This window comes from Notechis scutatus, chromosome 7, assembly GCF_049901735.1.
Source record: "Notechis scutatus isolate UNSWTSFEM ecotype Mainland chromosome 7, rNotScu1.2, whole genome shotgun sequence".
Classification (NCBI taxonomy): Eukaryota; Metazoa; Chordata; class Lepidosauria; order Squamata; family Elapidae; genus Notechis; species Notechis scutatus.
Genome location: NC_142015.1, coordinates 27923442 through 27940000, shown reverse-complemented (window position 1 = coordinate 27940000; position 16559 = coordinate 27923442). Strand labels below are relative to the sequence as shown.

The 16559-nt window shown below is 55.6% G+C and overlaps 2 protein-coding genes across 10 annotated transcripts; one reads left to right on the top strand and one right to left on the bottom strand.

Moving 5' to 3' along the window:
- Positions 1–462: 462 nt before the first annotated feature.
- On the bottom strand, positions 463–5781 carry LOC113420882 (myelin protein zero-like protein 3). Of its 6 annotated transcripts, none has more exons than XM_087970219.1 (6): positions 5140–5781; positions 4680–4846; positions 4317–4527; positions 3860–4028; positions 3614–3680; positions 463–1569 (listed from the first exon to the last, which is right to left on the bottom strand). In XM_087970219.1, exons 1-6 carry the CDS (start codon positions 5195–5197, stop codon positions 1540–1542), a joined length of 702 nt encoding a protein of 233 aa, XP_087826345.1. In that variant the 5' UTR covers positions 5198–5781; the 3' UTR covers positions 463–1539. The 6 variants fall into 6 exon arrangements, with proteins under 6 accessions (XP_087826345.1, XP_026536803.1, XP_087826346.1 ...); XM_026681018.2 differs by having other exon boundaries at positions 463–1581; positions 3626–3680; XM_087970220.1 differs by having other exon boundaries at positions 463–1572; positions 3626–3680.
- A 2966-nt stretch (positions 5782–8747) lies between these two features.
- Positions 8748–16116, top strand: CD3E (CD3 epsilon subunit of T-cell receptor complex). Of its 4 annotated transcripts, none has more exons than XM_087970217.1 (7): positions 8748–9352; positions 11464–11589; positions 12995–13021; positions 13741–13941; positions 14121–14273; positions 14570–14616; positions 15539–16116. In XM_087970217.1, the coding sequence occupies exons 2-7, from the start codon at positions 11538–11540 to the stop codon at positions 15593–15595; spliced, it is 537 nt and encodes a 178-aa protein (XP_087826343.1). In that variant the 5' UTR covers positions 8748–9352; positions 11464–11537; the 3' UTR covers positions 15596–16116. The 4 variants fall into 4 exon arrangements, with proteins under 4 accessions (XP_087826343.1, XP_026536798.1, XP_087826342.1 ...); XM_026681013.2 differs by having other exon boundaries at positions 8787–9415; XM_087970215.1 differs by having other exon boundaries at positions 9196–10082.
- The last annotated feature ends 443 nt before the right edge of the window (positions 16117–16559 follow it).

The window sequence follows — 16559 nt, the reverse complement described above, 5'->3', positions numbered from 1 at the left end:
AGAGCAACCTGGTTCTACCTGCTTGATTCCCCTTGCTCATTCCATGCACACGATGATGTCATCATCAGGCACAGCAGCTCTTGGAAGCATGGGGTGTGTGTGTGTGTTCTGAAGTGGTTCCGAAGGGGCCAGGTGTGATTGGCCCTGCTCACTGAGCCAGAGGGATGCCCCAGCTGGCCCCTCCCTTAAAGGAGAGAAAGAGCAGCCAGGCTCTGGGTGGTAAACTGGGGAAGGGCATTCCTTTCCATTATCTGCAAGGATTTGTGCCATTTGGCTGGCAGCAGGATCCTGGCCTTTCACCCTTCTGGGCTGGAAAGTTATTCCGTCTTCAGCAGGCACTGTCCAAATCAAACACAGGGAAGATAAAGCACACAACTAGATGTGTGCTTTTCCCAATCCTCCCCTGCTCCCCCCAATGAATGATAGACCAGTTCTGGTCAAAGCAACAAGACAAAGAATAGATGGAGTTGGCAGAAGGCATTTTATTGGTTGCAGAAGGAGAGGCTCTCTGCAGAGAGGAGCTGGCCAAGGAAGAAATGAAAGGAAGGGTGGATCTGCAGGTGAAGGCCCTAAGGCCAGCGGTCCCAACTCTGAGGGTTGGCGACAGTCTGGACATTTAGCTTCAGCCGGTTCATATGCCTTTCCACGTGGAGGCCACAATGCTCCACAAGACCAGCTGGAGGCTTAAGAGGCCCAGCCCTCTTTCCACAGGAGGCCCAGATCCAGAAAGATATGGAGGCAGCTGCTGTAGACGTGTGCTTGCATCCAGCAATGGTCACACCGGTGGCCGACATTTACAGGGGAGTCCATGAAGAGCCCAATCCTGTGCCTTTAAGTTAGTCTTCACCAGGGGTGGGAAAAGACAGGGTTAACTACTGGTTGGGATTTACGAGGTTTGGTGATGCGAGCAGTGTGCCTGTAAATCGTCCCCTGTAAATTGTCATCAGCACGCTGTGTGCAGAGAAGCAGCCTTTGAAACAGCCCTCTTTTCTTGTTTTTTTAACTGCAGCTGTGCCTCATTCAGCAGCTGAAGTTGAAAAATCAGGAAATAAAGATCAGGTAAGGGCCCAGGTGGGTGGGTGGGCAAAAAAATCAGCAGACATAGAACCGGTTCTATGTCTGCTGCTCGTCAGAGCTACCGATTCTACGAAGGTGGACAGAACCGGTGGAAACCCACCCCCGGTCTTCACCCTCACCATCTCCTCTTCCAGCAGTGAGCTCAAATGACATGGGTGGTTTCTCAGGACAGAAAGAGCCCAGGGAAGGGCTTGGGACTGTCCTCACATTTCATGAGCAGAAGCTCATGAAGAAAGAGAAGGAGCCTAGCTGCCAGATAGACCCTCCACTACCCGCTCTTCCAGGCCTATTCACAGGGCAAGAGAAAGGCTAGAAAAGAGAAAATATCAAATCAGGATAATTTCTATAATGGAATGAAATCCGATCATTTTACTCCAGGAAAAGTTCCATTCATTGGACACTTCCAGAGCCGGATCTTAGTAGCGCTGCAAAAGCGACTCTTTCTCCCTCCCTCCGTCAGCATCAGTATGGCTCCTCCTCCTCCTCCTCCTCCTCCTCGGTGTCCTGGACAGGAGGGAAGGGACAGCTGTCAGGGAGGGAGGGAGCTGAGGAGACCCACATGCCCTTCGCTCAGCCCAGCCCTTTGGGTCACAAGTGTTGCTGGCTCGGGGATGAAGATCCCTTCAAGTCCTCTCCCCCCAGCAGAAAACATCTCCCTGCCCCAAATAATGCGAGCAGCCTGTGGGTCTCCCCAGCCAGCATTCAATTCACACAGGCCCGGCCAAGCCAAGCCACAGCAGGCGGACTCACCCCTCTTGCCAGCCATTGGCACGATGCCCAAGATTAGATGGGTAAGAAATGCCATTCGAAGGAAGACCTCTTCAGAGTTTGGCCCTGTTTTACACCCCTGAAAGTGGTGGCCGTGACTATTCCTGATGCTGGCAAACCTCAGAATGAAGCTTGGTGGAAGGAAGTCCTCTTGTATGGTTCTGAATCTGAGAGGTGCCTCGCCCTGATTCCAGGTAGTCTTCTACTTACGACAGTCCAATTTAGTGAAAAAAGTGACTTGTGACCATTGTTCACACTTATGACTGTTGTAGCACCCCCATGGTCACTTGGCCAAACTTTGAATGCTTGGCAACTGTTTCATATTTATGACAGTCGTAATTACCTGGGGTCATTGCTCATCTTTTGAAACTCTCTGACCAGCCAAGTCAATGGGAAAGCCAGGTTCACTTCATAAGCGTGTCACTAACTTAACAACTGCAGTGATTAATTTAACAACTATGGCAAGAAAGGTCATAAAATGAGGCAAAATTCACTTTGCACATGTCTTGCTTAGCAACAGAAATTTTGGGCTCCACTGTAGTCATAAGTCGAGGACTGCCTGTACATCTTTTCATCCCATCTGCTCAGGAGCAGAGCCTTCCCTGCTGGGGGCCCCGCCCTAGAGAGCATCATCCCTCTGCCCAGTTGCGGTGGGGGATTCTCCTACAGGGGATCCCGCCTATTGGCTGCCTCATGAGCAACATTCGGGTGCATTCCCTCATGACCTTGCTCTTATATTTAAGTGGCCTTTATGGAATATTTCAACTGTTGGTTTTATTGTGCATGAACTAAAATTAATTTGTGTGAGAAAGGCAGCTATATACACTTGATTGATTAATAAATAATAAACCGATCTTCTATGCTAGTAGATAATCTTCACTTAACCCCCTCAAATGGAACTGGCAACTCTACAACTAAGCAAAGACACGGCTAAATGGATTGGATTCTGCTTTCTGTCACATTTTCTGCTTTGTCTGCCCCTTTTGGAATGCTCTTGTACCAATGGAAACTAATGTAAAGGTCCCGGCAACCTGGGGCTGGGAGCCAGAGGTGTGGCACACAGTTTCTAGCACTCTTTTCAAATCTCTTCTTCTCTGCTCTGTGGAGGGAAGAGGAGGAAAAGGAGGAATCTCTTCATCCCTGACCCCTTTCCCTTTGCCAATGGGATTCCATTGCTTTCAATGTGTAGAAGAGCAAATGGCTTACTGTCTTGTAACTCCTTTCCAAACCACAAGAAGGGGGGGGGACCACAGTTCACACACACATGTTGTGTATTGAACATAATGGAAGTTACATGACAGGGATTCTGTGAAGGTCATAAATGGAATGTACAGTTATTTTTTTCAGCACCGTCAGGACTTCGAACAGTTGCTGAAGGAACAGCTGGTAAACGAAGATTATGTATGATTCTAAGTTACAACATTTGCTGGGAGAGGAAGGACTTTTCTCTGTCCACATTTTCTTCTCTGCCAATAAGTTTCATATCTCCAGCAGGTCTCCCCTCGCTCCCAATTACAGAGCCTTGTTGGCATCTCCTACAACCTTCTACTTAGTCTCTTTGGGTCACCTTTCTGAGCTCAGCGACCCTCCAGGCAGCCTGAGGGCAGTCTAAGCACTCTGCCAGTGTCTGCTGGTTCTCAGTGGGGAAGAATGAGAGAGATGCGAGCAGGGATGAGGCTGTACCCCTGCTGACTTCCCAGTGAGAGGATGCAGGAATTGGTGCTTCCATAACATGTGGGGAAATGCAAAAGATTTCTCTCCTAATGACCTTTTGGCTTACCAGGCACTGCAAACAACAGCTAACCAGCCGCTCCCTGCAGCCCCTTTGCTCAGGTCTGTAGAAAAAGAAGAGAGAAGCAACTAGCTCCACCACCAGCCCAATTGTTGGCCCCTCTGCTCTCCTTCTCAGCTCCCACTTGCCCTGGGGTGTAGCAGAGGGAGGGCCACCTTTACCTCCCTTAAGAGGCAATCAGTCCCTCTGCCAAGACTCAACCCCTCCCCTCACCGCTCTTACTCTTCGATGGAGGCTTCGATGGAGGACTTCTTGCAACCAAGCTGCCTACTTGGTTTCATCAACCCAGATTTCTGATTCATCCGAACCAGCAGCAGAACCACCACAATGCCAGAGGGAAGAAAGACCAGGATGGAAAGCAGTCCAGATGAGGTCAGCTGGAAGGAGGGACCTTTGGAAACAGAGCAGGATGGGGCAGGCGGAGCAAAGCTCCCTCCTGCCGGCTGCTAGAGGAAGCCCTAGGTGAGTCTATAAGAGCCTCCCAGGCCCACCTGCAGCACAAAGGCCAACGTTAGAGACTAGCGCAGCACCCCAAACTGGAAGACCCTCTGCAGGGCAGGCAGAAGGATGACCAGCCTGAGCCAAGAGGAGCAGACTTTCAGGAAGCAGCTGGCAGTGGCAATGCGGGGCCTGCCACACCCTCCCCCTCCTGCCCAGGGCCCCGGGGCCTCTGTTTTACCTCTCCGACTGACGGTCAGCAGGGTTTGAGGGATGTTGTGCTGCACATCAGGGGGATTCTTCACAGTACAGGTGAATGTCCCGTTATCCTCCAGGGTTGGGTTCCAGATCATAATGGAAGCATCCTGCTTGGACACATCGCCAGCCCAAGAAACTCTCTCCTGGAAGCTCCCTCTCTTGGCTGGGTAGGCACCGGACTGGTAGTGGAAGACCTGGGGGAGGGGAGGGTAAGCCAGAGCAGAAGAGCCCACAGCAACCAACTCCCCCAGGGAGAAGGGGTCACCCGGCTGCCCGACTTCCTCCCGTGGACTGTGCCACTTCAGGGCCCCCAAAGCAGCAGAACCAGGGCCCTCCCGCAGCTCACCGGTTCCAAGTTTCCCCCGGCAAGAGGCCGGTAGGTCCAGTCGATGGTGAGCTTCTCTGTGACCGGAGCGGAGGATTTGAACCGGCACTTGAGGGTCACCGGCTCGCCCACAAACGCGCGAACTTGGGCAGCGGCCTGGATCTCCAGCAGGTGGACTCTGGCAACCGCTGCAAGCAAGCACAGCCGCAGCGCCGGTCAGCCTCCCGGCCGCAGCCCCCCGGGCCCTCTTCCGCCGCCTGTCTGACACCGGAGCCCATCGGGAGGGAAAGCAGACCTCCGCGGCGGGGCTTCGGAGCGCGCGAAAGCCGAACCCCCGCCCGAAGCCGCCTTCCCGGGCCCGCCGCCCTCCGGTCCTGGGTGGCAGCCGGGCGGGCCCCTGGCCGAGGCCTCCGCCGCGACCCCCTCCCCAGCTCGCCGTCCTCCCCGTCTCGCATCCACGCCGTGCGGCAGCCCTGCTCACCCAAGAGGAGCAGAGACAGTGCGGCCGCTCCGCCGGGCTGCTTCCGCTCCAGCCCCATTTTCCGGGACCTGCCGCACCTGCCCGGCCGGCCGGCCGGTGAAGCCGGAAGAGGCGGGCCCTGCTCCGAGGAGCTCTGCCAGCGCTGGCAACAGGGGCGCCCCGCTTCTCCCGCCGCGGCTCTTAGGAAGTAGGGCCGGCCGCCCCCGCGCCCCTCCCCCCGTGAAGGTTCGGGAGGAACCGGCAGATCTCGAGTGGATCCGGCCAAGAAGGCGAAAGAGAGCAGGGACCCCCGTGGGGAGGCCAGACGTCCGGCAGCGGTCAAGGCGCTTCGGCCGCTTTTCAATCTCCTCCGGGGGCGAAGCTGAACTGGAGAAAAGAGGCGGGCAGGGGCGGCGGAAACTCCCCTGATGTCCGGCAACTTCCCAAGAGCGATTGCTGGGACAATAACCGCATCCCGACTCTGTGTGTGCGGATGAAAGGTCGAATCCGAAGCAAGGAATGGAGATTCGGCAGCTCTTGAAGGAGACTCTTGGCCCGGGTTGCGTCCTTTGCCTCAGCCTGGGTTTGCTGCTTGGGCCCCAGCTTGGCCGCCCAGGACTTGCTAGACCTGAACCAAACCACTCCTATGACCGTCTCTGGAATGCAACAGCCCAGCCGGGACTGCTGGTAATCACCTCCCATCACCTGACCAAGAAAAGGAGAATCTAGAACAGGAGCCTGTCTGTGCCAAAATGCGTGATATAATTTCATCATGGAGGTGAAATTGTGTTTTTCTTTTCCTTTTGCCTGGTGTGCAAAAGAGGCTCCAGCAGCCACTTTTGGCCCTTGGTCTGCAACAAGTTCTCCTTCTCAGCAAGGTGGAGCAGGCTGGGTTTGGCCAGGAAGCCCTTCAGCTGCCATCCCAGAGCCTCAAATGAAGATCAGCCAACTGCACCCACTGAGGTCTCACTCCAGAGGCCACTGGAGGACAAGGGAGTTTGACCCAGGAGAGGCAATGACACCGGTGGGTGGTTTCTTAGGCGGCATTGCCCAGTCCTCCCTCCCTCCCTCCCAACCAACCAGCCCAAGTCCAGACACTGCCGGAGACTCCTCCGTGCTACTTCGCCTCGATCTGCCACTCCCCCTCTTAGTTGCCCCCCCCCCCAGTCGATCTGGGTCTCCCCCTTGCTCCTCCTGGGCCTCTGAGCAGGAACTTCTTTCTGTGCTCCCTCCCAGGACTGTAGTTTGCGGAATCCTCTCTCCTGGGGCCGTCTGACTTCAAGGATGGCACCATTGATCGGGATGGGGTTCCGTACTACATTCCATTAAGCTAGATGACACTCACTTTTAATCCCAGGCAATTGTACCTTTATTATAAAATATTCCATTTGCATACAAAATTTAACAAGACCCTTTAAATAAATTAGTGTATGAAAGTGTGTCACCTAAGGATATGAAAGGGTGGCCCGTAAGAAATCCAGCAGACAGTCCTCTAATATCTGAAGCTTCCGAGTTTTAGAGGTAGTTGTTGGTAGGGTCACTATAATGGTGTTGCATAAAAGGGGCTCAGTGGCCAGAGAATTGTTTTTTGTCCAGGGCTCTTAAACCCTCCCAAAGGAGAAAGCAAACTCTGGTTTTAAGGAGAGATTTGTGCTGTCAGCCTGGGCTGGAGAGCCGTAAAGGACACGGAATGGCTGCACCAAGACCTTCTGCCTGCACAAAATGAGGCAGGGCTCCTGCTACTCCAGGCAGGCCACAGAAATGGGGCTTTGATCCTGTTGGAAGAGGAGACCCTTCCCTAAGTGGTTGGGGGCTCCCCCTTGGCTTTGGCCCAGGAAAGAGAGCAGAACAGTTGGCAAAGTGCCCTCCCCCAAGCTTGGCCTGGCCAGTCTGTCTTGACCAGATCTTCTGCTGACCCACCCAACTTGGTGGCCAGTGGCCCTGAGGTCTTCAGTCACTGAGCCAAAGGCAATCCATACTCCAGGTGGGCAGGGGAGGGCGACTGCTTCAGACACATGGAGGAGACCAGCTAGGGGGCAGACCTTTGGCGTCATGTGGGCGGCAGAGGTGAGGTCTTGTCTCCTGCAGGCCACAGCGTCCATGGGTGGATCTGGGAGAGAAAAGCACACAAGAAGTTATTGTGGGTGATGCGCCAGGCATCACCCACAATTGCACTGTGAGGAAGCTTGAGTGGCCGCAGCCCCTCCATCCCTGGTTTCTCTTGGAGGGAAAGGAAACTTCAGCCTCCCACCTCCATCTTGGAGTAGCTGGTAACAGCTCCTGCCTGGTGCTGGTCCAACCCCTCCAGCTCCAGCATCCTTTCCTTACCAAGACCGATGGGCCCCCTCTCCGGACAGGGGGGTCTCCTTTTCCTCTCCGCCTGCCTTCAGCTTCAATTGCTCTGACCTATTTGAGAAGAGGGGAAGAAGGGCAACAACCGCAGGTCAGGAGGCACAAAAGTGGCTGCTTTGTGAGATGGGGCAGGACAGCTGGGTAGCCACCACTGGCTCAGGTTGCATTCAGGGATGTTTTGGGGGGTGCTCTGGTTCCCTAGGCCTGCTGGGGGGCTGCAGCCACACCTGCCTTTTACTGCCAAGCCATCCAGGGGAGGCAAGGGGGTCTTTTTTGGGGGGGGGGGGACGACTCTGGCTGCAGGAAGCAGAGGGAGAAAGTGCCCTGTCTTGAACATTGGAATCAGATGTGGCACTGTACATGTAAAGCACCCACAGAGTCGATCAATAATTAGCTGCCTCCCTCCTGTGTGAAGGTCGAGGACATTCATTCATTAATCTCCTGGGTACAGTCTCTGATGAGCCCACTTCAGTCTGCTGGGCAGCCTCAACTCAGCCATTTGCAGGGCTCTCCGTGGCGTCTGGATTCTGCTGGGTGAATTCAGACCATGCCAGCTCCTCCTCAGCGGAGCCCCATTCCCACCACTTGCACAGTCCTCTGCCACAAAGGAGTGCCACCCAGGAGGCCAGTCCCTCCCTGCAACTCACTTGCCCACCTCCCTTGTCTTGTCTTGCGGCATCCTCCGCCAGTGACGCCAGATCACCACGACCACCACAAGGAGGACCATTGCAGCACAGGAAATGCCAATGGTGAGGACCAAAATATGCACCTCCGAGAAGCTTCCTATCCAGAGACAACAGGAGGGCCGGTGAGGAAGAGAAAGACAAGTGTAGCAGTGCCAGCCCCCTGCAGCCCACCTGGCTCACTCACTTTTCAATACAACACTCAGCCGGATCTCGCCAATGATACCGTCCACATCAGGTGGGTTCTTCACATGGCACTGGAAGGTCCCGTTGTCCTTGGGGCTCACATTGTGGAGCATAATGGAAGCGTCATTTTTGTGTACGTTGCCATCCCAGGTGATTCTGTCTAGGAAGCGGCCTGATTTGGAGGGGTAAGCCCGGTGGTTGTAGTAGAGCACCTGAGCACAGCCAAGAGAGCACCAGTTAGGCAGCTCCTAGTCTTCGCTTAGCAGCATCTCTTGCACCCAGGTCCAGAGAATTTCTCTTACTGCTTTGTGAAAGGACTCTGGTGAGCTCTGGGCAAGGGAAGGACCCCACCCAATGGCTATGATGAAGCGGGGATGCGCAGTAGCCAGGGGAAGGCCTGGGGGGGCTGGGAAAGCTTCCCTGAGCTCCTCTGCAAGAGGGCCATCCAGTCAGCCTGCGGGGAGTGTGCCTGGGGCTTGGGGGACTCCAGACCTGCCTCTCAGGGGCAGCTACCTCTGCCTGAGTGGGTGGGCAGGAGAGGCTGGGCCGGGGCTCCAGCAAACAGGCCCTGAATGCCTTCTGGGGATTCTGCCTGCTGAGCCAAGGGGCCCAGGGAAGCACAGGCCGCTCTGCCAAACGCTTCCGAAGGAGCGGGGGACACTCTTCTTTCTCCCCAGGTGCCTCGGAGCCGAGCCCCCACCCCACCCGCTGATGACCCTCAGCAGCCTCTCTGCCCCGCCGCACCGCAAGGGGACTGACCGCCTCCAGAGGCTCCTTCAGCTCCGACTGGAAGTACCAGGAAACTGTCAGCTTCGGACCCGCCGGGACTGGACTGCGGAAGGTGCACTTCAAGCGCACGTCGGTCCCGTTCAACGCTTCCAGGGTGCCAGGGGTGAACGTTTCCAGAGCCGCCACCGGCCCGAGCGCTGCGGAAAGAAGCAGAGGGAAGGGGAATGCCGACGGCACCTGGCGGAAGGAAGGAAGGAAGGGCCCAGAGCCGCCGCTTCCTGGAGGTGGGCGCTGCCCGCTCGGCGCAGAGGGGAAGGAAGCCGCTGAACAGGTCGCGGCTCCGACGGGTAGGAACTCGTCGGCCGGTGACGCCGCCGCCGCCGCCGCCCAGGGCAGCCCCGGGCGTGGCGGCCGGGGTCCGCAACCGCTGCGGGGGCGGCCTAGAGGCGGCGACTCCGGAAGAGCCAAGGAGCCTTCCTCGGGGTCGGGATCGGGGTCCGCAGCGAGGCGGCCCAGCCGGGACTTCTCGGCGGGGATCCCGTGCCTTGCATCGCCGCTCCGGGGGGCAGGCTTGTCTTACCGAGCAGAAAGAAGCCCCAGGCCGCGGGTCCCGCGCGCCGCGATGCCGGGGGGCCCATGAGCGCCTGCCTCTGCGGGATCCGGCCAGCCGCTCCGCCGAAACGCCTCCCAAACCTGGAATGGGCCGGGCGCGTCCCGCAAGGATTGGGAGCCTCCCACGGGCCGCCCAAGGAAGAGCTCACCTGGCCCCCGCCCCCTTTCTCCAGGCTGTCGCATGCCTGAGCTGGGCTGGGCGCCACCGACCGGCTCCCCGCTCGCGGGGCTGTTCTGCGGGTCCCCTTGCACCGGAGCGAGGCGGAGACGGCCTCTCCGAGGAGCCGCGCCCCACGCTCTTTCCACAGGAGCCCCACTCGTTCCTACCCCTGTCCCGGAATTTGGGGAAAGTCCTAGAATTGTTAGGGACCATCGAAATAAAAGGAGATTCTCCCGCAAAAGGTAGTGCCAAGCCGGCCCGAACACGAGGGGGGATTTGTTCACTGCAAGTGTTTATTGCCAGGATTGTTGATTGTCTGCATTGCAAGAAAGAGAGCCCCCACTACGGGGAAAGCCAAGATTTGGATAGACGTTAGGACTACGAGGCAGGAAGTCTTTGGGGTCTGATTGGCTGGCCATTTGGGGAAACTGGGGAGGTCCTTGTCGGGGGGGGGGTACCTGGGTGGGTGAGTCCTGGCCTCAGGCACAGGGAGCCTTTCCACTGCCAGCAGAGCTGGAAAGGTTGGGGTTCTTCATCAGGTTGTAGAGGGGCCTTGCCTGGAGCCGTGTGTGTGTGTGTGTGTGTGTGTGTGTGCGAATTTGAGTCTGAAGGGGTTGGGCAAAGAGAAGACAGGGTGCAGCCTCCATTTTGTTTTTTTGATTTATTTTCAGCCCTACACTTCTGGTACCTCCAAACAGCAAACTAAACATTGAAGTATCTCTTAAATGCTCTCCCCTCCCCCATCTTCCTAAGAAGCAGTTCTTGTGAGTGGGGATGCTCGGGGAGCTGTCTGCACATGCTCAGAAGGCTCTCTCTTTACCTGAAAAGAGGCGCTTAAGTTTGGCCACTATCTGAGGCCATCAGGCTGAACTCAGGTGCATGCCAGCCCCAAAGGCAGCAGAGGAGGAGGGCCTTAAGCCCAGGCCTGGCAGGGCCAGGGGATGATCCCAGGGAGGCAGTGTAGTGCCTGATATCAAAGCCTTGGCTGTGCTGTGCCTGCTTGCCACAGGACAGTCGCTGCCACACCTGCTGGAGTGGCAACTGCTGTACAGGAGTGGATGTTGGTCAGGGAGGGCTTGCCAGCTGTGATGACCAGAGGAACTCAAACTGGAGGCTCCCGAGGATATCAACCAATTGTTCTTGGCAGCCAGCCGTTTGGAAGGAGTTTGCCTTCACTTTCTTCCATCACAAATTTTATATTGTGGTCCCTTGGATTGACTGCTGAGCCCCCCCACCCCCCACCCCCGAAGCACCAGCTGGGCCAACCTGCTCTAGTTCCCAGCTGGGCCTCCAGTCCAGTGGCCCAGAAGCTGTTCCTGCCAAGACATCGGGCAGTAAATAAGGGCTAGTGTGTGTTTGGTGGAGGGACTGAAGAGACGGGGGGGGGGGAATGCCTTTTAGGCCTCACAGCCTGTGACTGCTTCTTCTGTGTTGCTGGAAGAGCCCCCCCCACACCAGTCCCCAGGTGAAATCTCCTGCAGGGGGGGCAGCTGAGCAGTCCTGGCTCCATCTGTACCTTCACTGAGCCTAGGCAGCTTGCTCCTCCTGCTTTGCCGGAGCCCCCACTTCCTGGCGGGCTGGGCCCACAAAGGGTTTCTTTCTCTTTCTTTACCGATTGCTCAGCCGTGTTCTCAGAGCCCTCCTGGAGGGAGAGAGTCAGCAGGTTCTCCAACGGGGGAGCCGCAGAGAGTGGGAAGATGCCTCTGGGGCTCCCTTTGGGCGCCTTGGTGCTGCTCCTGTTCCACCCAGGTGAGTGCCGTGAGGAGGGCTGGGCTGGGGCCCCATCTGGGCTCCTGCTTATTCCAGCAATCGGTCCGCCTGGCTTCTGGCCCTGCCGGTCAAGCTCTCCTGGGGCCCAGCCACATGTTGTGAAGGGAGGCAGCCGCCTTGTTTGTGCACATGGCTGCCTTCCCCACAGCCTCAGGCCTGACAGCCCCAAGGACGCCACCTCCCCTTCCAGGCAACAGGTCGATCTCCATGACCAGATCCTCTAGAAGAGGTTTTCCTGCCGTACATTGGCGATTGTGTGTTGGGTGGAGGAGAACTTTTTCTAGAAATCACAAATCATTTCCCAACTAAATGTTTTCCACCTGGGTTTTGTTTTTCAGAGCAGGTGGTCAATCATTTCCTCCCCTCCCCCTAGTGCAGGTAATCCTCAACTTACAGCCACAATTGGGACTAGAACTTTTGTTGCTAAATAAAGCGGTCGCTAAGTGACTCACATTTAATTTTGTGACTTTTTCAGCTGCAGTTGTGAAACAAACCATGCCGTTGTGAAGCAAATCCGGCTTTTCCCATTGACTTTACTTGTTGAAACCCTCTGGGAAAGTTTCAAATGACAATCATGTAACTGTGAGGATGCTGTGGGGGTTATAAGTGCGAGGACTGGTTGTAAATCACTTTTTCAGCCAGCCCTGTCATAACTTCAAACAGTTGTAAAACAAACGGTTGTAACTGAAAGACTACCTGAAATCTCAGGGTGGTGCCTGGGGCAGATTCCAAGGGTGCCAAGAGGCTGAGTGGTGGAGGAGGGGGCCTGGTGGGTAGGGCTGACTCCCTCGAGTGGGGGGAGAGCTCTCTCTTTCCCGCTACGGGGGTCCCTTTCCTCAGGAGAGCCCTGGAGGGGGAGGAGCACACACGGGAGGGTCTCTAGCTGCATGATGGAGCGGAGCCTCCTCTTCAAAGTAAGGTCCACAGGTCCTCTTTTAAACAATGGTGGCCTAGTTTGGCATAGGAGCCACCTGACCCTGCAAAGGAAGCTTCTGGAAGATTACACGATGCAAACATGAGAGGCCTTGTGATGCCTCAGTCTTCGGTGCCAGGCAAGAAAACCAATGCCCACCCACGCTTTCCGCTGCCTTTTCCTGGGTACGGCTGCAGTGGTGCCCACGAGGGGCTGCTGGGTGATTCCTCCAGAAAGCTGTTAGAATAATTGCCCCAAGTCTGATTTGGGGGCTGATTGGATGGAGCAGCCGCTCCGTTTCAGGGGCTTTGGGGGGAGCAACCTGGCCCACAGCCTTGTCCTCCAGCTTTGGTCAGGCTTCATAAAAGAAACGGCTTTTAAGGTGCGGAAGGGAGCAGCTTTATTCTGGAATCGATGGCCGTTACGTGCCGGTGAGAAGGTCTTCACTGTGTTTTTTTCTTCTTTTCACAGCCAGGCAGGCGGAGGGACAGGTTGAAGGTAAGGAAGGGAGCGGCCTTGGGACTTTGGGGCATTGCTGGAAACAAGCCAGAAAGGGAGCAGCAGCTGTTGTCCATGCAGTCATCAGGGACTGCCCCCCCCCTTGCCCCAAACACACAGCTGCAGTGTATTTACCTGGGTGGGTTTGTGGTGGCTGAGGAGGCATCCTTGCCACCAGGATGAAGAAACTGGGAGGCTCCAACGAGGCCCAGCCTCTGTCCCGGCTCCCCCGGGGTGTGTGGGGGAGGGGGTGTCACTCTTTTGAATGAAAATGGACGCTCTCAGGGACATGGCATAGCCGCCCTCTTCCATGTCTCTTCCTCTGAAGAAGCTCAGGTTAATGACAGTCCAGGAAAGTGTTTGGGGATGGTTGCAGAATAAGAATAGCAACGTCTGTTCAAAGGTAAACTACTGTAAGTTGTCTTTTAAAACTGCCAGTGACTAACACCTGTGGCAAAGCAGACAGGCTGCCTGTAAGGATGCCAGGCCTCTCCCTGAACGTGCATGTGGGGCAAAGAAAAAAGCCACAAAGCCTCGACTGGGAAGAAGGGAGAGAGATGTTCCCTTGGTGTGTGTGTGGGGTGTGTGTGCTGTGGGGCACTAGCTCATAGTCTTGGCGAAAAGACAGCCACACTGCTCTTCCCAGTGAGAACCTGCTGGATTATCTGCCAGGGTTTGTGCCCAGAGCTGCCAGGTAGACTCTTTCTGACTTGCCGTAGAAATCAAGGTGGAACTCTCTTTGGGGAAGGTGTTTCTCACGTGCCCGGGAAAGGAATTCGATTGGTGGGACATGAAGTCCGATCGAGGACGCACGAAAACCCTGAACTTCTCCACCCCAGACGATCAGCTCGAAAGAGGGTGGATTTTTTTCTGTGGGCAAAAGAATGCCAAATTCTGGAAGATTTACCTGCAGATCAAAGGTCAGTCATGGCTTCTCTGCCCTTGATGGGGGAGGGAGGCTGCTCAGCAGCTTGAGTTGCCTGGTGGCCAATCCCACCCCCCCCTTCTAGTCCCAGGCAGCCAGGGCAGAGAAGACCCTTCCTGCAAAGCCAGGCTGGCAGAGCTCCCTGTTCAGCTGAGGCTTTGGGGTTTCCTGCAGGGTGCAAGGACTGTGTGGAGCTGAGCTTCGGCCTCGGGGCTGGCATCATCGTGGCTGACCTCCTGCTCACACTGGGAGTCCTGCTCCTGGTCTACTTCTGCAGCCAGAAGCAGCAAGCCCTCTTCAGGCCAGGTGCCCCACGGCGGCTGAAAGGTGAGTGCCTCCCCCCCCCCACTCCGCAACTGCAGGCCAGGTTTTAAGCACGGTGCTTTGCAGTTTGGAGGAGTCTGAGGGGTGAGGGTAGTGCAACAACCAGGACAGCAGATGATTTTGCAAGCCCAGGCAATCACAGCAGGATAAAAGGACAGTGTGTGGGGGGTGGGGGGTGGGGAGAGAGAGAGAGAGAGAGAGAGAGAGAGAGAGAGAGAGAGAGAGAGAGAGAGAGAGAGAGAGAGCTGAGCCAGAGAACAGCAGAGGCAATGAACTTTGCATTTTGCTTTTTGCTCCAGGACAGCAAACAGATCAGCCCCCGCCTGTCCCAAATCCAGATTATGAGGTAAGCCCTGGACTGAATATGGGATTGGGGGAGTCCACAGTCCCCTGTGCAGCATCTCAAGTACTGGAGGCCAAGGGTCGGAGCTGCAGAGGGGAAACAGGCACTTGCTCCCCCGAACCCCCTTCTCTGCTAAGGTCTATTGCCTAAGTGAGGAGCCAGTTTTAGAATAGGATAGGACGGGATTCTTCGTTGGCCAAGTGTGACTGGACACACAAGGAATTTCTCTTTGGTGCAAATGCTCTCAGTGTCCTTAAGAGAAAAGATACATTCGTCAAGAGTCATCAGGGACAACACTTCATGATAGTATCATAGGCTACGATAAGAATAAAATAGAAATAGGATAGGATTCTTCATTGGCCAAGTGTCATTGGACACACAAGGAATTTGTCTTGGTGCAAATGCTCTCAAATTTAGTGAATTTCATCAGCATTGACTTTTACGTTTGGGAACAGATCCCAAAATGACTTTTCCCCCTACTTTGGTACTGGCAGGGTGGAACAAAAATTCGACTGGGAGATTTAGTTCAAAGATTATTTGGGTGAATCTCTGAATCAATTTGCTTTTCTCAATTAATTTTTAAAATCTAATAACCACATTAGAAGCTACATTGTGATTTTTTTTACTTACCAGTTTAGAAAATGTAACATTCCAGACACATCTTTATGATTCCCCCACTTAAAAAAAGAACCGAACATGGCTTTAAACTCTACTGCGTATGGAAGCCACGGTTTCCTGATACGTATTACACAAACAACTGCAAAAACAATCAAAAGCTTTTGAGAGAAAAGAGCCTCAGAATCAAGAGTCTGTATCACATACAGCGAGTGGGGTCCTCACTTTGCCAATGCCCCTCTTAAACACACACAGCCAGCATCCTAGAAAGTAAGGCCAAGTTTGCCAAAAACATGTTCTGTTCCTACAGCCGATCCGGAAGGGCCAACGGGAAGTGTATGCTGGTCTGGGGCCCCAGGCTTCCTGAGGTGCTGCCTCGCTTGCCATGGCAAGATGCCAGATGTTCCGGCTGGCCATGAGAGTCCCAGAAGTGCCTGCCTTCTCCTCTTTGCACTAACTGCTGACCTTCCTGGTGGGGGGGGGGGGCTCCCTGTTTGCGCTGAGCTTTGCCGCTAGAAAATCGGGTGGCCTGGAGAGCCCCATCCCCGGTGGAGCAGAGAGCTGCGGGATGACTGCAGGTCTCACCTGGGCGAGAAAGGGGCACCCTAGGAGCCTCTTCCCTTGTGTGGGGCCACTCAGCCACAGCACTGCTACTCCAAGGGCATGCAAACTCTGTGGCTCCCGTCCCGTCCCCTGGGCAGGGCCTGCTGTTCTGGCTGGGGGTGCCCAGGGACCACTTGTGGCCAGGTCTCCCCTAGAGCCCCTGGTCCATTTGTGCTTCAGGAGTCCTAAGCCCACTTGCCCTGGCAGGGGACGCCACGAGGGCCTGCTTTTACATTTGTTTGGCTTGTGCTTGCAAAGAATCCTAGTAAAGCTCTCTTCCATTCACCCCAGACGCCTCCTGTGCTTCTTCTTCTCTGATAATACGGGTATTACTGGAAACAGACTTGGGGAAGTGGGGGGGCAGAGAGAAAACGAGGTGGTGCAGGAGTGACTAGCCAGACATGAAAGCCCAGGTCTTCTCTGCTTTCCCAGACACCCGCAGTGCCCCGCTGGGAGGGGAGCCCAGGTCACATAGCACCCCCATAGTCCCAAGACTGGCAGTGGGCCTCCCTCCCTCCCTGCCTGAGGACCAGCCGAATGAACCCGTTGCTGATGGTGAGAGGCAGCCCCGCGAAGGCTCCAGCTGCACCAGGAGGTCCCTCAGCACAAAATCTGGCAGTTGCAGGGGGGAGGAAAAGCTGGGGCCCCACATCGAAACAGCCCCCCCGCCCCAGGTGATGTGCTCATTCCACAGGATGTGGTCAAAAGCAAACACAGCTGCACTTCAA